Source organism: Pseudopodoces humilis, chromosome 2 (assembly GCF_049639895.1).
Source record: "Pseudopodoces humilis isolate 2021_Gansu_Grassland_sample_001 chromosome 2, ASM4963989v1, whole genome shotgun sequence".
Classification (NCBI taxonomy): Eukaryota; Metazoa; Chordata; class Aves; order Passeriformes; family Paridae; genus Pseudopodoces; species Pseudopodoces humilis.
The window spans coordinates 94,069,612-94,092,665 of NC_142201.1; the positions used below are offsets into that span (position 1 = coordinate 94,069,612).

General features: G+C 44.0%; 1 protein-coding gene, 1 long non-coding RNA gene and 7 other non-coding genes across 10 annotated transcripts; 4 read left to right on the top strand and 5 right to left on the bottom strand.

Moving 5' to 3' along the window:
* Positions 1–377: 377 nt before the first annotated feature.
* TTF2 (transcription termination factor 2) lies at positions 378–17,410 on the top strand. 2 transcript variants are annotated; one of them, XM_088051686.1, is made up of 23 exons: positions 378–433; positions 516–627; positions 758–920; positions 2,037–2,103; positions 2,577–3,530; positions 4,394–4,520; positions 5,359–5,541; positions 5,757–5,914; positions 6,769–6,850; positions 7,165–7,278; positions 7,886–8,036; positions 8,371–8,476; positions 9,472–9,662; positions 10,537–10,690; positions 11,452–11,543; positions 12,265–12,347; positions 12,806–12,945; positions 13,691–13,861; positions 14,461–14,519; positions 15,371–15,524; positions 15,631–15,713; positions 16,162–16,236; positions 17,046–17,410. In XM_088051686.1, the coding sequence occupies exons 2-23, from the start codon at positions 549–551 to the stop codon at positions 17,188–17,190; spliced, it is 3,531 nt and encodes a 1,176-aa protein (XP_087907812.1). In that variant the 5' UTR covers positions 378–433; positions 516–548; the 3' UTR covers positions 17,191–17,410. The 2 variants fall into 2 exon arrangements, with proteins under 2 accessions (XP_087907812.1, XP_005523997.2); XM_005523940.3 differs by having other exon boundaries at positions 384–433; positions 834–920.
* On the bottom strand, positions 5,921–20,752 carry LOC148184918 (uncharacterized). Its single transcript, XR_015771910.1, has 3 exons — positions 20,529–20,752; positions 7,113–7,226; positions 5,921–6,623 (listed from the first exon to the last, which is right to left on the bottom strand). It is a non-coding gene; the product is annotated as an uncharacterized LOC148184918 (long non-coding RNA).
* Positions 18,269–18,351, top strand: TRNAL-CAG (transfer RNA leucine (anticodon CAG)). The gene has a single exon. It is a non-coding gene; the product is annotated as a tRNA-Leu (tRNA).
* TRNAI-AAU (transfer RNA isoleucine (anticodon AAU)) lies at positions 18,649–18,722 on the top strand. Its single transcript has one exon. It is a non-coding gene; the product is annotated as a tRNA-Ile (tRNA).
* TRNAT-AGU (transfer RNA threonine (anticodon AGU)) lies at positions 19,269–19,342 on the bottom strand. The gene has a single exon. It is a non-coding gene; the product is annotated as a tRNA-Thr (tRNA).
* TRNAS-AGA (transfer RNA serine (anticodon AGA)) lies at positions 19,616–19,698 on the bottom strand. The gene has a single exon. It is a non-coding gene; the product is annotated as a tRNA-Ser (tRNA).
* Positions 19,941–20,014, top strand: TRNAI-AAU (transfer RNA isoleucine (anticodon AAU)). The gene has a single exon. It is a non-coding gene; the product is annotated as a tRNA-Ile (tRNA).
* Positions 20,253–20,324, bottom strand: TRNAH-GUG (transfer RNA histidin (anticodon GUG)). The gene has a single exon. It is a non-coding gene; the product is annotated as a tRNA-His (tRNA).
* Positions 20,474–20,545, bottom strand: TRNAD-GUC (transfer RNA aspartic acid (anticodon GUC)). The gene has a single exon. It is a non-coding gene; the product is annotated as a tRNA-Asp (tRNA).
* Positions 20,753–23,054: the final 2,302 nt, after the last annotated feature.

Sequence of the window (23,054 nt, forward strand, 5' to 3'; positions counted from 1 at the left end):
ATTGTTATTTCCGCTTACATTCATTTTTAAGTATTTTACTTATAAAAGTTTGTCCGGCTGGCAGGAAGAGCGTGTCAGCTGCGGCGGGTGAAGCCGTTTCCAGGACAGGGAGGTGTCCCGGGTGGAGCACGGCTCCCTCGGCACCGGGCAGGCTTTGGGAGCGCGGGCGCGCCGGCTGCGGCACCGGGGCGGGGCCAGAGGCCACGCCCTCGAGACCACGCCCATCGCCGTGTGGCCACGCCCCTTTAGTGTCTCCCCTCCCGCCCTCGAAGGGGATCGCGCAGAGCAGCGGCGATTGGCTGTCGCTCCCCATGCCCTGCCCCTTCCCCTCGCTGATTGGTGGGAGCGCCGGCCCGGCGGGATTGGCTGGTTCAAAGGGGGGGGGCGCGGCCGTACTGCTCGGCCATGGAGGCTGTGCCGTGCGCCGAGCACGGTGAGGGCCGGGCCGGGGTCCCCATGAGGGCGGGTGTGTGGGGGGCTCGGCCTGATCAGTTCCGCGCTTCTCCGCTCCGCAGGGTCCCTCTGCTTCCTAAAAACCGGTGTCCGCGATGGCCCCAACAAAGGGAAGAGCTTCTACGTGTGCGGGACGCAGGGCCCCGATGCCTGCAGCTTCGTCCTCCCAGCGCCGTAGGTGCAGGGCAGGGGCGGCAGGAGGGGGTCGATGGGACAGGGGATACACTTGCCTGTCCTGAGGGAAGTTCACTGCCGTGACACCAATCGCAAGCTTGTTTTCTTACGTAGCCTTTGTTTATCGTAGGTGATTGTTTTGCGGTGGCAGTTTCCTGGGCAGTTCGTCTTGTCTGTATTCTTCGCTTCTGCTTTCCTCCTTTCAGGGTTCCTGCTTCTCACTGCTTGATCCATGAGGGGTGCGTGGTGGAGCTGCAAGTCCTGGTTCAGCAGCCGGACAGAGATGAATACCAGTAAGTTCCTCAAATTTTTTAAAACCGGGATGTCTGCCTTCAAACGGGTGAAACCTATATTTCTTCTTCCTTCTTTGTCCTATGTTCAGTGCTTAAAATAATGTTCTCAAACGGATTCTGACTCATGGTCGGTTAGTTTTTACAGTTACACGTCAGAAAACCTGAATCTCGTGATTAAGTAGTTTTTCTGTAATGAGGATTTAACATCCACCTAAGCTGTACCCGTGTTCTTTGGGGAAGAGCGGGCTCTTTTTAGAGTATCTCATTTTTATGGCACCTTTGAAGACTTCCATTGTAGGATGCTGCCTCTTAAAAATAAAGATTGTTATTCTTAAGATCAAGAGGATCTTAGCTCTCCTTATTATTTATGAACAAGTGAGATAGTTGAACTACCAGTCATTCAAAGTGGAAACAGGGGTTTATTGCACATGTTGAAATATTTTGAATTGTTTGATTCTGACTGACTTGGCAGTTTCCTTCTAAAATGGAAGAGGAAGAGGGTCATTGAGCCCTGAGGCCTTCACTTACCCTTTTTCCAAATGATTGCCACTTTTATTAGCAGTTACATCCAATAGTATAAACTTAGGTCATCAGATAATTTTTGTTTTTAATAGAATTGAACATGGCTCTCTGGTTGGGTTCATCCAAAATCAGCATCAAATTCACCAGTGTTAACTCTGATTGCAGCAGTCCTGGTTGGCTGCTAGTTTAAGAAAGAAAGAAACAATATCCAAAGTATTTCTGTCCCCGAGTTGTTATAAAGACGAGGTGGCCTGTGCAGTGTAATTAAAAGAAGAGCTGTCTCCTTGCACCTAGAAATCATAAGATGCTTCTAAGGCTCTAAACATAGATAGCATTTTTGCCTGAGCAGTTACTCTTCTGTTGCTAAAATTAAAAAAAACCCCAAACCCTAGGAATCTTTATTCAGAGAACACTACTCCTGTAAAAAGCTCTGTTGCTAGTGTTCATGGCCTTTTGTTATGCTAAGGTATGAATGTAAAGTACAGATTAACAGAACTTGTCTGTAATGGTTTTTGGTGCAAAGTACTTCTAAAAGAATGCTTAGAGCTTCTTTACTGGCTCCTGGGATTGAAATCTTGTTTTAATCCTTGTTAGGTTATTTTACCGGTGCCTTAAGAGTAAATTGAATGGGAAGAAATGGTGTGGAAGCGTCCCATGGCAGGTATGAGTGTCCTGTTTGTATTGTAGTATCACTTTATTCTGGCATGACTTTTCATTCCTTATACCATAATCACCTCTGAAATTACTTACTCGGAGATTCTATATTTTCCAGTTAAGAAGTGTATCAGGCCTGCTGTCCTCTAGATGAGAATTATCTTTCTCCTGAGTTGTGTGAGGTACTCGCTATTCTTCAGTCTTAGAAGAAACTTGGATTTGATTTCTGGCTGTCCTCTTTTGTAGAGATTGTGCTACTGGGACTTGGTTCCAAAAAAAAAAGGGAATGGCAAAGAAAGTTGAAAACCAGCCTTTTTGTTTTGGATTTCTTATGAAATGTTTATCCTGATTCTATTAAAATGATAGGAAAGATGACTTTGGTAGAGGATGAAGTCTTGCTTGAGGTGATCAGGTTGTGTGTGTTATTAACAGACTTTAATAATTTGAACATTGGCATTTATTTCCATGTACATATTGCAGGATCCAAAAGCTACCAAAGTGTCAAAACCCTTGGAAACCCAGCCCAGGACACTACCTTTCTTCAATCCCACTAGCCAAAGAAATCCATTCAAAGTACTAGACAAGAATTGTGCTCCATCATCCTGGGAACAAATGAAGCAAAGAAATGGAGAGGAAAGTAAAGCAAAAGGAGTTAAAGCAGACAATGAGTGTGTGCTGGTGTCACATAAAGAAAAGAAATCAACCTCTGATTCCTCCATAAAGACAGTACCTCTAGAAGAGCTCAAAAATAAAAAGAAATCGCCCACAGGAAGTAAAAGTGACCTAGAACTTCAGCAGACTACAGTGTCTCAATCTAAACTTTGCCTTTCTGAGACCAGGAAAGGGAAAAATAGACTTTCAGAGGAAGAGAAATATGGTGGCAGTGGCAGGGAATCCTGGAAGCCCTCTGATTGTGTGGACAAGGAGCCAGGAGCAAGATCAAAACTCTTGCCACTAAGTGTTGGAAAGCAAACTACAAGTACCAAGCCTCCAGGGGAGGAGCAGCTGGGAGGAAAAAGCTTAAAAAGCTGTAGGGATAAAGAAACAAGAGAGAAAGATTGCACTGGTCAGAAGAATGGTGAAATGAAACCAGTGTCTAAGGAAGATACCACTTCCTCAGCAGGAGCACAGTCGACATCGAAGCATGCTGCCCTGAGAGGAGGGACAGAGGCGGACTTGCCCAAGGCACTACTCGGGCCAGGGCTGCCACAGCCTCCTGGTGAAGCCTCTGGCAGTGACAGTGATGAAGTGCAATTTGTTTGTTCCTCATCAGGTAAAAGTAAACCTGAGATATCAGTTGAGATTCCTACAGGAAAATCAGGAAAGAGTGTGCAAGGGACATCTTTGGATGCAGCAGCATCACATCACATGGAAGGACCCCAGGACCCTAAAGTGCTTCATAACCATCTTGTAGTCCAGCTGAAACAGAAAAAGGTCATTTATTTCAGCTATTATTTGGGGGCTTTATTGTTCTGATTCCAAGGTGACTTCCGTTACTTGGGACAGGCATCAGAATATGGTATCTCCTCACAGCAGAAACTCAAAATGGGGTTTAGGAAGATGTGGCATGGGAGGGCATTCAGCCTATGTACAGACTGGTTGTATTAAGCAGATACAAACCAATTACCTGTAAGGCAATACAGTCTTCTGCCTTTGGGGATGCTCAGTTTTGACTCACCTGAGGTCGTGTCTTGTCTTTTACCCTGAAAGTAATTTGCATAAAATGGAATAGTGCACAGCCAGTTTAACCTTTGTAAATAGCAAGGCTGTATCTGGTAGCCTCTTTTGGCCTTGTGCAGTAGTTGTGATCTGGCTATGAAAGCTCACTCTACGGTGAAATAAACTACCTGCCTGTTTGCTTTTTTGTTTTTTTCAATAATTGCCCATCACTATGCTTTTCATTTTTATTATAAGCCCCCCTGTTTGTCTAGAGCTCAGAGCAGAATCTTGAAATAAAGTCAGAATTGTTGTGCAAGCATAGAAAGAAAGGTGCAAGTAGGTTAAATGTTCTGGATATTTTAAGAGATGTTAAGATTATCTCACTCACCTGCCTGTTTCATAAAGAGGAGACCCTGTGTCCTTCCATATTTTCTAAACACTAATGGTTAGCTTATTTTCTGCTAAAAGACTTTTTAATTGCACTGAATGGCACTTGAAAGCTTTTTGAGATTACAGAACAGTATCAAAATACAAATTTAAATGGGATGAGATTAGTTCTTTTTAGACTTCTGAGCTGATTGTTCTGTGTCAGCAGAGAGCTTGGTAACCACACTCAAGTTTTGGTTTCTTTTTTGCAGAGTACATTGGCTACAGTGAACGTTCAGTTGCTGCCAGATAAAGGGGAACGGTTGTTAAAGCAAGTGCAGGATTTGGAAGCTACACTCAGTGTTCTTAACATTTCAACAGCAGATACTAGTGAAAAAGGTAGGGTTACTTTTTTTTTTCTTTTTGACTGCAGAAGTTTACAAAACACTTTGTCTTAAAATACTTGTTAATATTGAGGAAATATAGCATAAACTTATATATGGCTTGTGGTCTATAAAACGTTTGTCTGTTGAGATTTACTGAAGAGGAAAAGTGTTAATTGCAAAATACGTGTCTGGGAGCAGATGAATGGAACAACTCAAATGTTTCCTCTGTAATGTGGTGGCTTCCCAAGGGAGTTTCCTCCTATGGTTAGGATCTAGGTTTCCAGCTTTAGCTACATGATTGAGACAGGTATCTTTTCGAACATGGCAATGAAGTGCTAACTACCTGTGTTGCATTATGGAACTGTGCTGTTCATGCATGTTGTTGTCACTGAATATTCCACTTACCAGATTCAAAATGAGCAGCTTCCAGTGTGGCATTCCTGAGAGAGCCAAGCTCATGAGCTCTCAGCCGTTTGTTCTTGGATGTTTCAATAGTTTTTGTGTTCAAAATATTGACAAGAGAGATGTCTTCAAAATTAATCATCTGGGAACAGGGTGCAAAACTGACCTTGTCTGCACTACTCTGAGCACAGTTGCAGAGTTCACTGTTGCTGTAAACCACATACTGAGGCTGGAACTGGACTTGGCTGCCTGTCACAGCATCAGGCCAAGAGCACATGCTGGTAATTGCAGTGGCTCAGGTGATGTGCTGCTATTAAACTGGTGTCACCACTTCACAGTATTTTGCAGGCAGACTACTGGGCAAAATAAAGGCTATTCTTTGGGCTGTAGAGCAAGGCTCTGAGGATCACTGTGCAATCTTTCCAGGCTGTGATTCCTTTCTCCTTAAGGGCAAGATAGCACAAGCAGCAGCTGCCATGAAGAACCTTTGTCTAACCCAGTTGGCAGGCCAGGTGGTACAAAGCTGATAACACCGCTCCCGCTCCAGGATCCTACAGCAAAGGCCTCTGCAGGCTCACACAGTCACCTCTTGGCTGCTGCTACTTTGGGTTCCAGTGGCCAAAGTTTTGGAAGTAAGTATAGAAAGACTTTGCCATTACAGAGAACACTGTTGCGTACTATTTCTGAAGTAATCCTGCAACTTGATACATGTGAGAGTACTAAGCCTGTTTTGTTACTGCATACTGTCCCTCAGGCATCTGTAGCCACTGAAGTTAATCTCTGAGGTGAAAGATCTATTTGGGAAAGTTAGCTTTGTAAACACATCTCTGGTACTGTATCTTTGCAGTGGCTGCTGGTGTGCAGAATCTGTATGGGGGAAGAATGACAGAAGACCGACTCAGGGCTGTACACAGTGCCATATTTGAGGCTATTAATAATCTTCACAAATCTCTAGAATCCTGTCCAACAGAGGAGACAGCAGCTGAAGATCCCTCTGGACTGAAGGTGGGTTGGCAAGGATGGAAGTTGTCATACTGATGAATGAATCATAGCCTCTGAGTGGTACCCTAGAACATTCCTTCCTTCCCACTTTGACATGCTTTGCATCTTGCTGGAAGGAGATACACTAATTACACTCCATCCATGTTGTTTGTACATGACTGGCAGAACAGAAGTGTGAGAACAGGCTGAGAACCTCATTGTTAATTCTTCCTGGTGTGCCAGAAGAACTAATCTCTCAAAACAGTGTTGTGGGTGATTGAGTTCATGCGGTGTGATGGACTTGAGAGTAGTCAGTTCTGATCTGTTTGAGGTTATATGCAAGGTATTGAAACAAAGGCACATGCCTCTACAGGATGGTGTGTGGGTGCATATGTTGTGTCATTTGTCACATTGTCTTGGGACCTTTTCAGTGGTGGGGAAGGCCACTGAACGTCCTGTGATGGTAGTATGTAGTCCCTCTTCCTGTTTCAAGAGTCTGTAGGGGTCTTAGACTTGGTGAGAAAAGGGGAAGCATTCTCAATCCTTTTCCTTGACAGTGGTAGCTGTTGTAAGCAAGGTAGTCTGGGGTGGATTTTCCAGCTGAGCAAGCTGTTATCTGCTCTCTGAGAGCATGGAGGCACTAGGCTGGTTAGTGCAGGAAACATTAGGAAGACTCATCTGTGGTACTGCTGACCTCCTGTCTTCAGTAGTTGCTTACCTTGGGTATCCCAGCCTGTGTGGAAAAACAACAGGTAGGTAAACTCCTTTGAGAAGGATTGTAGTAAAAGAGTTGAACAGGATAATTGGTACAGGAAACAGAAGTGTCTAAATTTTGCCAGGTGTTTCCTTCAAATCCTCTGTCTCGCTCACCCTCTCAGGTCCCACTGCTGCAGCACCAGAAACAGGCGCTTGCATGGCTCCTCTGGAGAGAGAGTCAGAGGCCGTGTGGAGGAATTCTGGGTGAGCAACAGAATGGCAAAATGGATTTTGTGGGGCAGATCTATGGCAGCAGTTTTGCATGTAACTTATTTGGTGGCAAATAACTGGTTATTTTGTAGGCATGTCAAAAGGGCTTGTTTCCTGAGCCCTATTACTAAGTACAGGCCTTAACCAATTACTAAATCATACCCTGAAATTTTCATCTGTGTATTTTGATTTTCTGGGCTCCCCAGGGCACTTTCTGTTGTAATATTTCCCTCGGTATAGATCCAAGTGGGCTCACCTGAGGTTATCAGCATTTCTGCAGGTGATAACTTGCGTGTGTCTTTTTGCAGCGGATGATATGGGCTTGGGGAAGACTCTAACGATGATTGCTCTCATTCTGGCCCAGAAGCAGCTGAAGACAGAGAAAAGAAAGGAGACATTAGAAGTATGGCTATCCAAAAATGGTACAGAATTGCTTCCATCCAACAGCACATATGTTATGATGAAGTGTCATCTGAAATGCCTAAAGCATTATAGGTTAAGAGGTCATAGAACAACACACTCTGTCTGTACTCACTTTCCTTCTGCAGGAAACTTTCATTTGGCTGAATTGCACTGGGCTTCCTTGCATGACCTTTCTCTTGCTCAGGGTCATTTTTGTTTCCCATTGCATGTGTAGGGTTTTCCAGCTCATTACTTTATATTGTTTTGGGAATATTTTTTTTAACTGTTTTCCTGAAATAGTTAAATCCAGCATATGTTGGCTTTGCAAAAGGTTTCATCATTTTTTAAACATATGCATAGTTTTCACAGGGACTTCAAGTAGTTACTACTCACCTCTCTGTAACTGATCTTTTTTCTTTTCAGCTCTCCCCCAACACATCTTGTCCACAGACACTGGGGATGTTAGTGCTTTTTTAAAGAGTACTGCTTCTGTGCCCGTAGTCTGTACTGTCTGTGTCCTCATGGAACTGGTTGGACACTCTTCTCAGTTGTGAATTTCCAAAAATTTTGTCTTTATTCTAGTCTAATGTGAAGACATTGAAACCTGTCTGCAATATTTTCTTCTAGACTTTACTGTCATCCCTTCCCATGGCACTTTAGTCATTTGTCCTGCATCCTTGATCCATCACTGGAAGAAAGAGATTGAGAGACGCGTGGCCTTTGGCAAACTGAGGGTCTATTTGTACCACGGGCCAAATCGAGATAAGCACGCAGAGGTGTAAGTGCTAAACCATAAATATGACCAAGAAAAGCAAAATACTACATAGCAATAGATTTGTGTTTATCAAAGTTGAAATTCAGTGGATATAGAATGATAGGAGAACGTGAACTATTGAAATGTGGAAGGTCTAGAACATCAGGCTGATGTTGCTGTCAAAGTGTATTTAATAAAACATTTATGGTCTTTGCCCATGCTCAGTGGTTCTGGTGGAGGCTGTCACTGCTTCCGATAGCAAAAAAAATAAAAGGTGCATATTCTCTACATTTAGTCTTCTTACAAAATTAGTTCCTTATCTGTTCTTGCTCCTGATTACTTCTCTGCCTTCATTCAGGCTTTCTGGATATGATGTTGTTGTCACAACCTACAGCCTTCTCTCCAAGGAGGTTCCCACAAGCAAAGAGGAGGGGGAAGTCCCTGCTCAGGACCATGATGTGGGGGTGAGAAGCCATAATGTCAATAGGGAATTGCCTTAAGGTTTTGTTCTGAGGTGTTGCAAACTATTGTTGTTTCAAGTAGCACCTTATATGTGCTATAGTGAGCAGCAGCTTGATTTTTTTTTTTAATAAGCCCCTGTTTATTTTTGTAAAAGCAAAGTGATGAGAGAAATTGCTGTGATGTGCTGCAAGAACAAATAAATTCACAATATATCTCTTCTGCAGAATTATAGACTATGCTACATTGAGTACAGTTGAAGTGTCTTAGGAAGTAATTTTAAGAATGCAGTGGTGAATCTCATTCTCCTTTTGAGGTGAAGGAGCAGTAGAATCTCCTGTTTGATGTTCTTTGTTTCTTGAAGCACTAATGTCACTCCAAACTACCAGAAACCTGTTGTGCTCAGGTCAGTCTGGGTCAGTCTGAGCTGAGACTGAGGCAGCTTCCATGCTGCCTTGAAGAAACAGCAGTATGCTGCTGGCTGAGCTATGAAAATAATGATGTGATTGCTGAGTGCTGACTGAAATGACTACACAGTGTAGAGGAAGTCCATTGCTGTCTCCAACCTCTGTGCACAGCTCTAGATGTAGTTCTTGAAGAAAACAGGACTTGGAATTTCCTGAAACTATAGATGGCATCTATAAAATTTTGAGAGAGCAGAATTGTGGTCTTTCAGCTCAGTATAGTGAAACTTTACTGATATAAAACAACTCTTGAAGCAAGAACGTTATATAATAAAATGCTAAAAGCAAGAAAAAGAGAAAAATGCTAGAAATTGTTATTGAGATCAGGCAAATAGGTTAGTTTCTGGCTTATAAACTTTAAACATGGAAGCTTTAAAGAGATGATTTTTAGACACCATTTCTAACAAGACACTAAGATCACAAACTGTTGCTGTCTAACATCAGGAAAAGACTTCTGGCTGGAAAAATGTGTTTGCTTGTGGCTCCTTGGAGAGCCTAGGTTTTGCTTCAGATCATGGTCTGCTTTTTTCTTTCAGAGTGGATCATCTCCCTGTTCCCCTCTGCTCAGGGTAGCCTGGGCTCGAATTATATTGGATGAAGCTCACAATATTAAAAACCCACGGGTTCAAACCTCTATAGCTGTGTGCAAATTGAGAGCCAGTGCCAGATGGGCTGTTACTGGGACACCAATACAGAACAACTTGCTGGACATGTACTCTCTCCTGAGGTGAGCTGGCTGCATGTGACCACATGGACAGGGATCCAGTCCTAGTAATTATTCTCTGATGAAATGCTGAAGTTATTTCTAAGTCTGAGATGTGTCTGAGATATGTGGAGTAGTAGGATTAGTTATATAAATGCTTAGCACTGGATTGCAAAGGCTGTGGTTGAGGCATTTCACAAGGCTGACCATGTGTCTGCTGTTGCCATGTAGCTTTTCTGCCTCCATGGAAAACAAAGGGGAAATTACCTTGGATCTCCTTTGTGTTCAGGATGAGTATGCACAAAACCAATTTTGATGAGCAGAGATGTTATGAGTTAATCCCTGTTGTTACCAGGTGGTGGGAGGACCACCTTGGAGTGTTGTGCCAAAAGAGCACTAAAGGAAAGGGTGAAAACTGGATTCTCTGAACAATGATGAAGGTGCTCCTCATTGCTGAGGGGGGAAAGGTTACAAATGGTGTTGGAGAACCAGAGAACTTGGATTTGAAATTAATTTTGGATAATTGTAATTAATTGTCAAGTAAAAAGCTTGCTATTTTGAAATAATAGATGAATATGCTTTTTGGCAAGTGCCTCTGCATCGTGATGTCTTTTGTTTGCTGGTGATGCTTGAAACATAATGGGCTACGAGGAAATGATGGGTACAGAATCAGATGCTTATAGTATTAATGATGGTAAGACATCTAAGCAACAAGTTGTCACCACCGTTACACTGGAAGTGTAATGCTTACATTACATTACATTAATGTCCTTGGTCATGCAGTTATGGCATTTGAAAATGGTTTGTTTTGGTAGCAAGGAATTTGGTTCTGGTCACTCCAGAGTAAATGAAGAGCTCTTCTTCCCTTGGTATGAAGTCTCCTTCCTTCCTATCACAGATTTCTACGTTGCTCTCCTTTTGATGAATACAAAGTGTGGAAGTACCAGGTAGATAACAACACAAGGAAGGGAGGGGAGAGGCTAAGCCTCTTAACCAGGAGCCTCTTACTGCAGAGAACTAAGGACCAGCTGGATTCAGCTGGCAAGCCCCTGGTAAGAACTTCACCCTCCAAAATGATACCATTATTCCATTGTTTTCCTTGCAGCAGACAGTTATTTACATGCATAAATTTGTTAATGGGTGGGGGTTCCTATCTGCTGCAGTGTCTTGAGCAAGAGAAGCAAATGCCTGTGGGATGCTTTGGTTGCTTACCCAGAAAGTAAAATTCAGGAGAATAATAAAACTTTTCAGTTTTAAATCACATGCAGACAAAAATATGCCAAGTAATTGCACGTAGATGGCCGCTTAGTGGAAAGTTAGTCTAAATCACTGGACTAGCCTAGATCTGAGAACTCAAGCTGCCATATCTCAAATGGACCTGATGTGGGCTGGAGCATTGGCTTTCTGCATTGCTTTTTACAAACAGTCTGTTGAATGGAAAATTAGATCATAGGCATGTCTTAAGCCTTTAAAAGGTGTAGTTTTGGTGTACCATCTGATTCTGAATAGGGAAATAAGGTTTTCTAACAACACAAAAATTAATTAATCCCTCTGTGGCAGTGGAGCAGTTCATACATAGTAGCTCATGCCTCTTGTTACTGGATGAGCGGGAATAAAGATTTTATTGTGAGTGTTAAACAGGCTCCTTGGAGTTCTGTGAGTGCCTGTGTTGTGTCAACTGTGTAAATACATACGGCTTTAGTGAACAAATAGAGACTTAGAGTACTGTGTTAAATCTTGGATTGCTGGTGTTTGTGATGTTCTCTAAGACTTGTGCACTATGTACATCTGACCCTGTGAATTTTCACTTCAGGTGTCTCTGCCCCAGCGTAGTACACAGTTGCATCAGTTAAAACTTACAGCAGAAGAGCAATCTGTGTACAATGTGCTCTTTGCAAGATCCAGGTAGGAATATGGGTAGAAATACGGTATTTTGTGGGTTTGTTTCTTATTGGTATGGGAATCAGAAGAGAAATTCACTTCAGATGAGGAGAGCTTTTGGATAAACTCCTGTTAATTTTTTTCCTTTTCTGATTTATCTGTCTATTGTGTTTGAAAATACATTGCTTGTTTGGGTAATAGGCAAAACTGATGGATTTCTTTTCTCCCATATATTCATGCCTCATATGAGCTTTGTATTCTAGCCTTATGCTTAATCTCACCGATTTCAAGACTCCAAAGACTTGGAATTACGAGTGTTTCTTAAATGATGAAGTTGTGAGCACCTGTAAAGGAGATAATTATCATCTTTGCTCTGTACAGATTCTTGTACAAGTAGAAATTATGTTCTCTCCAGATAGCTGTAATGCAAGCCAGCATCATTTTGTGTTCTCTTAGGTTCTTTCAGCAGTGTCACTGTAAAGAATTTTCCTTCCTTTAAAATACATATTTAAAGGTGTTCTCATACTCAAAAAGCAGCCTTGCTTTCTCTTGTGATTTCCAAAATGCATCTTTGGTTTTGATCATACTCAAGTTAAATAAAACCTGGGGTTTTTATGTGATGGTTTGGTGACTGAATGATTAATGAAACCTTCCTTACCTTAATGCATCATCAGCTTGCTAAGCTCAGATCCCTCTTGCCTTTTTTCTTGCTGTGAATCCCAGTGTCTTTGTCTTGTTTTTACAGGTCAACACTACAATCTTACTTAAAGAGACAAGAGCAGAAAAATGAAGGCAGAGAATATGATGGTGGTAATCCCTTTGAGAAAGGTATGAGCATGCCCTTCCCTGAAAACATTTGCAGAAGTGGCTCTTAAGTGCACAGTTCAGAAGTGGGAACAGACCTTGGGTCAGGACTTAGAATTTCTTTGGAAAATGCTCCCCTCGTGTTACAAAGACTTTTACCTTAATATTCTAAAAGTGTTGTTCTCATTTTGGCTCTGGAAAAACCTCTTAACCATTCTGGCTCTAAAATTTCCTTTGAAATAAAGGTCTAGTTGCTCAGATAACACATGTGAGCATTACTGTATGGTATATCATACTCTGACTTGTTGTTGCCTTTTTCTTTTTTAATTAAAGTGGGGGGTTGATACGTTCCTATGTTAAAGCAGGTATTTGCTTTCCTGTTCATTCTTGACTCCTTTTCATGAACTCTTTTTCGAGGTGGGTGGGCAGTGCTTGGAAATGCCTCCAAGAGGTCTTGATATTTTGTCTTCCTTCCTTGACAGTTGCACAAGAGTTTGGAGTAAGTCAAAAAGAATTTCTAGCAGGCTCACAAAGTGCTTCCCAGGTCTCAAGTACTGCCCATGTCTTGTCCATGCTCTTGAGGCTCCGTCAGTGCTGCTGCCATCTCTCCTTACTGAAAGTGGTAATTGTATTGTGGTGTGGAGGGTTTTGTGGGGTTTATTTAAGTGCTTATGCAAGTTAATGACTTGGTAACATCTTTGTTTTTCTTAGCTATGAGGGTTTGAACAGAGTCAATTTTAGGACTCTGTGTTTTAAAGCCCAAGATGCTTTAGATGGGCTTACCTTCTGCTGAAGAGTTCCTCAGCATGATTTATATGGGCAGCTGTGTCTTTGGAAATGCCTTTATTCAAATAAAAAGGGAACTAGAATTTTAATGGTAGCCTTGATCTTAACCTAGCCTTGAAAAGTGCACAAGTGTAGCCTGTTTCAAGGGCTTGTGTGTTGGAGAGCTCTGTCAGTGCTTTGAGGTTGCCTTGCAGGAAGCAGACTAATCTTTCAGGAGTTCTTGGCTCTGAGCTATATATATAGCAGCTGTAGAGAAAGTTCAGCTGTTAGGGGAACAGGGAAACATTTATGTTCTAACATCTGTAGTCCTGCAGTTGTTAAATGCTGGGAGCAGGTGTGAGGAGACTGGACCACAGGAAATGGCTAAGCTCACATGCTTTCCATACACTGCCCTTTTTGGGGTAGAATAAAGGTCCAAAGGGACTGTTTTATCCAGTAATATTTCTTAATTGTTCTGTCTTCATATTGCATAGCATCCTTCAAACCCAGTGTCCTCAGCAGATGCTGTGCAGGCTGGATCAGTAGTGAATTTGATCTCAGGCTTGACTGTGATGCCTTATTATTTTGCTTTCTTCCCACAGGCTCTGGATCAAGTTAACTTGAACAGCGAAGGCCTTGCACTCTCCATTGAGGAACAGCTTAGTGCTTTGACACTGTCTGAGCTCCAGACTCCTGATTCCAAATCAACAGTCTACCTCAATGGCACAGCTTTTCAAACAGATATCTTTGACATCAGCAGGGAGAGCACCAAGGTATTCTGTTTGTGCCATTCTTACCTTCCTTGAGAAGCTTGGATTTCAGCATTTTGCTTCTTAAATGGCTCATGAATTGTCACACCTTGGTAATTGTAGATCAAGCTAGGTTGCCAGTTGAGATGAAATCAGGTGAGTAGGTTGATAGCCTGCTGAACCCCTGCTGGGAAGGCTCCAGCTTCTCACAGGTAGAGGGCTACTTCTAGTAAAGCTGTGAGAATGTGACTGCTGAGAAACTGTAAGTGAAAATCTTAAGCAGTGGACTCCCAGAAGTTCAGAAGAGCTTGCATGTGAAACCATGGTGCTTGTGATGAGCTAGAAAAAAGGAATGGCAACAAGAGGAGAGGTTGCAATAACTTCTCACAGGAAGGTCAGAATCTGTAAGGCAGGCTTGTATGGTTTGGTTTCCTGTCCCTGTTTTCTGTGGTGGGAGTGTTCTTACCAATGACTGTTAAAAATCTCTTCAAACTCTTAAGCACAAAAGAAATTCTAGTTGAAAAGCTATTCTGATTACTTTCTACTTTTAATAAAGAATATCCAAGCATGAGGTGGATTATGAGAGCAAGCAGACTAATGTTTTGGATTTTTTTTTCCTGCAGATAGCTCAACTCTTGGCCGAACTGAAAACTATTCAGAGTCACTCACAGCCTCAGAAAAGGTTAGCAAGCATGTCCTTTTCTTTAGTCATAGTGATTGAGAGAAGCACACTCTTTCTTGACAACAGCAGAAATAGCTCAAAGTAATTGAATACAAAACTCATGGTGAAATAGTGACAGTACTGCAGTAGTTGAACCCAAGTGTTGAGAAAAAAAGTCTAGGACAAAAGAGGGGAGTTTAAGATACAGGTAAATGTAAACATAAGGGAACATGTGAGAAATCTCAGGCCTTGAGGCCCAGGAAGACCATTCTCCAGAAATAGGACTGGGAATAGTTAGGTTGTGATGAGAAGTATTTGCCCACCCCACAATCAAAAAAAAGTGGAGGACTAAAGCAGAGATTAAAACTGAACCTGTTAGAGATAAAGGAATGCATTGATCACAGGACTTACAGAAAGCTTTTTTCCAGTCTTTTCCAAAAAGCATTCCCATCATAAGAATGGGAGCACCAACATTGCTTTTGTTCCCTTTCAAGAAACTATCAAACAAATTACTCTCTCACAAACTGTTTAGCCCAAGAAGCTGGGGAGTGAGAAGCTATAGTGAATCTAAATTTGGTTTTGTGTTTTACAGAAGAAACTGTGTTGTGACTCAGGTTTGTGGTTGGGAGGTGGAAATGTGAAATCCAAAAATGGTGGTGGAAGCTATAGACTTAATTTATGTGGAGTTTATTTGGTATTAGCCTTCCACAGCAAGTTCTACCACTGCACCTCGATTCCTGAATTGGGAAAGGGCTCAGCTCTAGTTTGCAGTGGGGACGGGTGCCTGAATTGTTGTTGCCCCTTGGGTGAGACACTGCAATGACCAAACTTCCAGGACAGAGTTGGTTGTAAACTCCCTGTTCTCTCTGTAGTGTGGTTGTCTCTCAGTGGACGAGCATGCTCAAAGTTGTGGCTGTGCACCTGCAGCGCCTGGGGCTGAAGTATGCCACAGTGGATGGCTCTGTCAATCCCAAACAGAGGATGGATGTGGTGGAAGAGTTCAATAACAATCCCAGAGGGCCTCAGGTATGCATTCAGGGCAGGGAAACAGTCCCTAGCACTGCTATGAACAGCTGTGAAGTCTGACTGTGACTATAAAACAGGTTCCTTAACACTCTTTTGGCCTTTGAAGGTAATGTTGGTCTCGTTGCTGGCTGGAGGTGTTGGCCTGAACTTGACGGGAGGAAACCATCTCTTTCTCCTTGACATGCACTGGTAAAGGGAAATACAAATTCCATCTTGGAGGGGATATGTAGGGCATGCTGCTTGTTTTCTCACTGCATGTATTGTAATGTCTGATGCAACAGGGTTAGGGGGGAGGTGTTTAGTATTCCTTGTAACTTTGTCAGTTGGACCCATCTCTTACATAAATATTCCTGAGTTACGGGGTTTGTCTTTTTGCTTCACTGTCTTTCCTCACCACCTACTCAGCTTTCTCTGAGAAACAACTGTTGGCCAGACTTGGGGCTACATGGTGTCAGTCATGCAGTTGGCTTTGTGTGGAACCCAGGCCAAAGGGAAATACAGTCAGGGTGAAGGCTGGCCATCAAGCTGATAAACCTAAGGTAGCCTGGGAGCAGTTTTAGCTCTACAGAGGAAGAAAACAGGATTCCCAGGAAGGCAGGAAGATGAGACAACTTTCATTTTTTTAATTACCTTGTAGGAATCCTGCTCTGGAGGACCAGGCGTGTGACCGCATTTACCGTGTGGGGCAGCAGAAGGATGTTGTGATACACAGGTCAGCATTTTACTTAGCAGAACAAGAAGCTGCTGCTTATATACTGCCTGGCTTTAGGTTTCTCTGCTTAGAGCTAGACACAAGGTCTAACTGTGGCATTGAGATAAAAATGTTTTCATGCGTTGTGTGGCATTTGCATGCATATTGCTGTCCTGACAGCTAGCAGGGGTTTATTGGTTTTCAGCTTGTAAATTATTGGGAATGTCCTGTTCATTCCTGAGAATGGTTTGGGTGCTAAACCATTTCTCTTAATTGAGTGGAGATTTTTTCACTGTGATCTCTAAGCCTGAACCTTTATAGTATAACTAATAAAAAACACATAAAGCACTTCTAATAATTAGCAAAGTTGACTTTTAGAAAAAGCACCTGTAACTAAATACTGAAAGATTAACTTAGTTATAACGCATGCAAAGCACATTCAAAGACTGGAATCTAAAATGCTATTTTGGATACAATGTTTTTTGTATACTAAACCAGTCAGTTATCAAGCAATAATTACAGGATTTTGTCACAGAATTACTGTTACTTCAGATGACCAAAGTTGAGACCTGAAGTGCATCAGACTTGTATTTAAAATGTTATCATGGTTGGCTATGAGGACAGCTGGTTTCTGTTCAGATGTTGCCTTGGTTTCAGAAACATTAGGAGGAAAAGTATTTTGTCAGTCACATAATTGGCTAATTATTAATTTCTCAGTAAGATGAATCTCTTGAAATTTACTGGGGAAGTGTTTATATAAACACTGACACTTGCATAGCACTTGAGATGGTGTGGCTTTGTCTTTAATTTTTTAATTTTTTTTTTTTTAGGTTTGTCTGTGAAGGAACAGTAGAAGAAAAGATCCTGCAACTCCAGAAGAGGAAGAAAGGTCTTGCTCAGGAGGTTCTGTCAGGCAAAGGAGAGACCTTCACTAAGCTCACTCTGGCTGACCTCAAAATTCTCTTTGGCATCTAATTATCATTTGCAATACCCAAGAGAAAGTCATTTATACCTACAAGTAACTGCAGATTTCAACATAAGACTTCTGTTTTGAGGTGCTCATTTATGTTCAACAAACAACTACATTTTTATAACTGTTCTGGCAAGTTATCAACTTCAATAACTAGTTTCAACATTGACCATGTATGCAAAGGTTAATAAAGTTTTAAGTTAAGTTGTTGTTTTGAAACAAAAATAGTTCTTGGTTTTCTATGAAGGCCTTCTAGTTAGAAAACTTTGCTTTTTAAGGACAGGAGATGCACAGGCATAAGAGAAACAACAAGGGAGACAAACATGAGGTAAGGAAGTTCAGAGGTTCCATGGTGAGGTTGTGTGGGCATGCAGAAAAAAAAAATTCAAAAAATTGTGCATGATTCTATAACAAGACTATATAAATTTTAGAATTGTACATAACAAAATTAAGGAAGGACTTAGACGAATACTTCATTTTCTCCTTTGTTCTTGAAAATTACTTTTTCTACCCTGCTCAAAAGACTTACTGAAGCAAGGACTTAGATTTCTGTTATGTTTCTATGAAACAGAACCTGAGTTCCTAATGGCTATGGGAATTTTTTTCTGAGTTTTGAGGAAATTCTGAAGTTGCAGGTCTAGCACCTACCTTTGGCTGCTATCTCATGAACTGGCAAATTTCTGTAAAGTGAAGTGAACGTGTGGTTTTAGTATGATTCAAATAATTTTAAAGGAATAAGTGACTTGGCACTGTTATCTACAGAACTGAGCAAAACTCTAATGGTAGCCCAGGTCTTTGTAACCCAAAAATCTCGGTCTCTTGTGGGGGGCTGAGAGCAGCCTTCACCAGTGGGCAGTGACGGTATGACTGAACAGCTGTTGTTTCAGGGTGGTCTGTCGGGGGCGTTTAGGCAGTGCCTGGAGGCGGTAGGAGGCAGCTGGCGTGCCGTGCTGCCTTGGCACAGCTCTGCCGCTGCCCGTGCGTTCAGGTGCCGCAGCCCCGGCGCGCCTTCCCCGTGTCTGCTCGGGGCGCGCCGGGCTGCGGCGGGAGCGAATCGGGCCGGCCGGGAAGATTCCCCCAGCGGTCAGGATGGCCGAGCGGTCTAAGGCGCTGCGTTCAGGTCGCAGTCTCCCCTGGAGGCGTGGGTTCGAATCCCACTCCTGACATCCTGTTTTTCCTTTCTCCGGCTGTGCCCCGTGCGGTGCCGTTTTGCTGCGCGCTCCCGCCAAACACGAATGCGGGCCGACAGGGCGCCATCCTTGCATCGCCGCGGGTGGGCGAGCGGAGGGTGGAAGTGCGCCAGGGCCACGCGTGGTGTCCACGCTTTTGCGCCTCCGTTCGGTGCTGGCGACGCCGTCGCGTATCGGCTCGGAGGGGATCGGCGGCCACGCGGGTCTTGGTGAACACTGCACTGCGCTGGCTGCACTCTCATATATAGAATGCTGGACAGATCCCTGCGGACGGGCCGGTTAGCTCAGTTGGTTAGAGCGTGGTGCTAATAACGCCAAGGTCGCGGGTTCGATCCCCGTACGGGCCACTTCCCTTTTGGGCCTCTCCCCCCTTTTGGGGGCTGCTGGTGCGGGTCCTTGCCGCGCTCCTTGGGACCGATCAGCAGAAGGGGGAAAGAACCGCGCCCTTTTGGAGGCGCCCACACCCCGCCGTGACCGCATCCACAGCCGGGTAAAAGCTGCCGCTGCTGGGTTCCGATTTGATCAGCCGGGGCTGTTTCTTGGGCGCGGACGGTGTCCAGCCGGAGGTGAGGAAGCGAGTGGCTGAAGGAAAGGCGTTGTCCAGGGCAGACCCTGCAGGAGGGCACAGCCCCATCTCCTGTAGGGATCGACACGGGCCGAGATCCCAGGCCGCGCTGGAGGACTCCCCGCAAGGAGGCGGCAGCTGGGTACAGGGGCAGAGCTCAGTCTCTGCGGGGCAAATGATAAAAGCGATGGGCGCCCTGCCTAGCTCATCCCGCTGCCCACGCACACAGAGCCAGGGCCGCGCTGCGCTGCTGCGGGCACGGCAAGAGCGGGAAGAAGACAGGGGCGGCTCCCGCAAAACGAAGCTGAGGGAAGGTCGGGGATAACCCAGGCACCGCTGGGATTCGAACCCAGGATCTCCTGTTTACTAGACAGGCGCTTTAACCAACTAAGCCACGGCGCCGGGCGGGCCGCGGATAGCCCCGCCTTGTCCTGCCCAAAAGGGCGGGGGCGCTCGCGGGGTAGCCCCTCCGTGTGGGAGGGTTCCCGTTCCAGGCTGGGACTCCCGGGAAGTGCCTCCGAATTCCCTCGTTTTCTTTATTTCTTACTCGTGAAAATTTTTATCGAGTCAAAAAAAAAAAACAAAAAAAACCCAAAACAAAGTACAGGCAAAGAGCGAGCGGATTTGGGACACCGGAGAGAGAAGGAACATTCAGAAGGAGGAAAATAAATTTCTCGTAGTCGGCAGGATTCGAACCTGCGCGGGAGAGACCCCAATGGATTTCTAGTCCATCGCCTTAACCACTCGGCCACGACTACCGGATATGTGCCTATTTTGGTTTCCCGCATTTCCCCGCCCTGGCGGTGGCTCCGCCCCTTTACCTTTTCCAGCTTTTCCAGCCTTTCCCCCGTCCCGACGCGTTCCCGGCTCGGCGCCGCCCCGGCCGAGAGGCGCCGGGATTCGCTCGGGGTCTCGGAGCGGCCGCGCAGGCTCCGCGAGCGGGGCGGGCCGAAGCCGCTGATAGGCTGAGAATGGAGGTCGCAGGAGCGCTCGTAGGGAGGGCCGGTTAGCTCAGTTGGTTAGAGCGTGGTGCTAATAACGCCAAGGTCGCGGGTTCGATCCCCGTACGGGCCAGGAGGATTTTTTTGGGGGTGTGGCCTTTTTTTTCCGCTCCTTTTTTTTTTTTTTTTTTTTTTTTTTTTCCCGCTCATTTTTTCCTGCCGTTGTAGCGCTCTCGGTCTCAAACCACGCCCGCCCAGGGACGGGTCCCGGGCGAGTCGAAGTCACGCCGTCCCGTCCCAGCTAAGGCGCTCCCAGACAGCGACGGTGGCAGGGAGAGAAAAATAAATTAAAAAAAAAAAAATTATCTTCCTGCCGTGACTCGGATTCGAACCGAGGTTGCTGCGGCCACAACGCAGAGTACTGACCACTATACGATCACGGCCGCCCAACGCCCGGCGCCACCGCCGGGGACGCCGCGTCTTCTCTCCGCTGCGCCCCTCCAGCCACGTTCCCGGTGACAAGTGAGGGGATCTCTGGGAATATCACCGGGAAAAGTAAAGCGGCGATGGCGCGGCAAAAGAACGTAACCACCTCCCCGTCGGGGAATCGAACCCCGGTCTCCCGCGTGACAGGCGGGGATACTCACCACTATACTAACGAGGAGCGCGCTGAATCACTCTCGCCCCCAAGGCAGGAAGTGCCTGAGGGAAATGGCGGCGGCCCGGACGCCCTCAGGGAGCCGCCCGTTCTGTTGTGCCCGAGCGGGCACGAAGGGAGACCTCCGCCGAGGCTTCCGTAACTACCCGCGGCCCCTCACCTCCTGCGTTTGCCTTGCTCTGAGCTTGAACATGAGGTCTACGGTGAGTCCCGCTTCACGGAGCGGATTCGAAGGGTGTGGCTGAGAGGGAAACCCAGCCCCTGGCCTCCAAATCCTTCAGCCTGGTGACTGCCCTCTCTAATACGTGAGAGGCGTGGTTTGCTGGGTGCTTTACATCCAGAACTTTCAATTAGTTTCCCAAAGGTAGTTGGGTTTTCCTTGGTGAAAGAGCGGCAAAGTTGGCAGTGTGTAATCAGTCTCAGTAATAAAAAAAAAAGGGGGGTGAATTAATTTAAAATACGATTTCCTGTAGCGTTACACAGTCTGGGGATTGTCAGGAACCCGCAGAAAGCTGTCATGAGGAGCTGGCGTTTTTAAGGCACGTTTGTAGCGAGTTTCTGCCATGTACCTGTCGCCGAAAGCGTCGGGGTAAATCACTGTGTTTTAGTATTAGTATTAGTATGAATATTTAGTATTAGAAAGTAGGCATTGCTTTATTCTCAGCGCCGGCGTGCCTGGGTATAGTTCTGCCTAAATGCAGGGCCACTTTCAAAACTTTTATTTATATATTTTTATCAAACGAACAAATTAATGTCCATTGGTTATAAACTGTATCATTCTTTTCATTAAACAGTATTCTGTATCCTGTTGGTTATTGATCTCTCATGATGCACGTTTTCAGTCTTTTTACTATTTTTTTCCCTGATAAGGCGTTTCCAGCACAAATGCTGAGTTGTGTTTGTTTGTTTCTTCTTTAACTTCTGGTTTCTGCAACCAGCCTATAAATTCTGCATTCCAGGTGTCCAGTTTTCAGCAATACCTCTCCCCCCCAGGCTTTGTTCACTGAAGCTCATCAAGGTTAGTTTAGCAAAATTTCAAAGTTTCAGTGATTTTCCCAATCTATTCTAATGATAGCAATCTGTAAAAAAAGCTGCTGCTGGATGGTTCAAGTGAAAAATCACACTGTTTTTGAGTAGTACAATGCTTATGATTGATTAAAAACAATTAATTGGAAAACTAATTAAAACCATTACATGGTAGAAGAGTTCTTGGCTAAACTGAAGTTCAAAAATTAGTTTTATTAACATGATCACTTACCCGCAATGTACCATACTTAAGAGGGGGAAAGTAAATGTCATCTTACCCTTTACTTCCTCATTTCTGGATTGGTTCTGTTTATGTGATTTTACAAAGGTTATATTGGTTTTCTTGGAACAGTTGTTTTTCCTGGGAGAGGAAAGCTGTTGGAGGTATTAAATTTGACTCACTGGGGAAGTGAAAAGGAAACACGCATTTCAAACATTTAGTTTGCATTTAGACAAATATCTGTCATCAAAGATGTACCATCTTTTTCACATGTACATTCCTGATGCAACAGTTGACAAGACAATTACTTATTTCTTACTCCAGAAAGAAAAAATAATGTAAACCTCTCCCTAGGCATCCTTCTTATCCTGAAAAACTGGGAAATGTATTTGGAAACGTATTTTGAACTCTAATGACACATTAACTATATATTATAGGACCAAAACAAACTGTGCTTCTTGCATTTTTATAATAGTGGAATAGTTATTTCATAATTTTCTTTGAAAATGGTATTTTAAAAGACTGACTAAAAAAAAAAAAGTTCAGGGTTGGTAATAATGTTAGGGCTGCAATCCCTTCTCTTGCAGAAAGACACCACCTTTTGTTGCAGTTGCATTGTAGTTTGGCACACAAATTCACAGTTGTTCTTTCTTCAGTGAGCAATCTCCTGCTCTGGAAAAGGTCTTATCCCAGCGGCTCTGAAATTATTTTACAGTGAGATGAGGTCTACTCACAACAGCAGAAACTCAAAGGGACCTTACAGCCTCTCTCTTCTCTGACTGTGGTCTTTGTCATGATGCTTCTTGAGCTTGAAATTCTAACAAAATCCTTCAGAAGTGGGTTTTTGAGAAAGCATGAGACAGAGTTTAAAATCCATATTCCTGCTTACAACAGCCACTCTTCATCTTGCCTTTGGAGTGATTTTCTTGCTTCAGTCCTGTTTCCTAAAATGTTTTTTTTCGACTTCCTGAGGACTGATAGAGACAGTCTTGGAGTCCCACAGTGTTAGTGATCGAATGCTGCTGCTTAAGAAAACAGCACCTGTTGAATTGAGACCATGTCAGGGTTGTTAGTTTAGGTATGTGACTTTTTGCAGATTCTTCCAGTTCTGCAGCTAATCAAATTATATTTTTATAGACTGCTCATTTTTTTGAAGGCCCAGGATGTCACTGGTAAATGATGCCTTTTCAATTTAGAAGTCTCAGTTCTAAAAAGCCCCCTTGTTTTGGGACTTTCTGCTTCTTTCATCTCCATGCATATTTGGGTTTT

Coding starts and splice junctions, on each gene's coding strand:
- TTF2 (XM_088051686.1), top strand. CDS start 549: ATGGCCCCAACAAAGGGAAGAGCTTCTACGTGTGCGGGACGCAGGGCC. Junction 4,521..5,358: donor AGCAGATACTAGTGAAAAAG/GTAGGGTTACTT, acceptor TTTCTCCTTAAG/GGCAAGATAGCACAAGCAGC. Junction 16,237..17,045: donor AAGGATGTTGTGATACACAG/GTCAGCATTTTA, acceptor TTTTTTTTTTAG/GTTTGTCTGTGAAGGAACAG.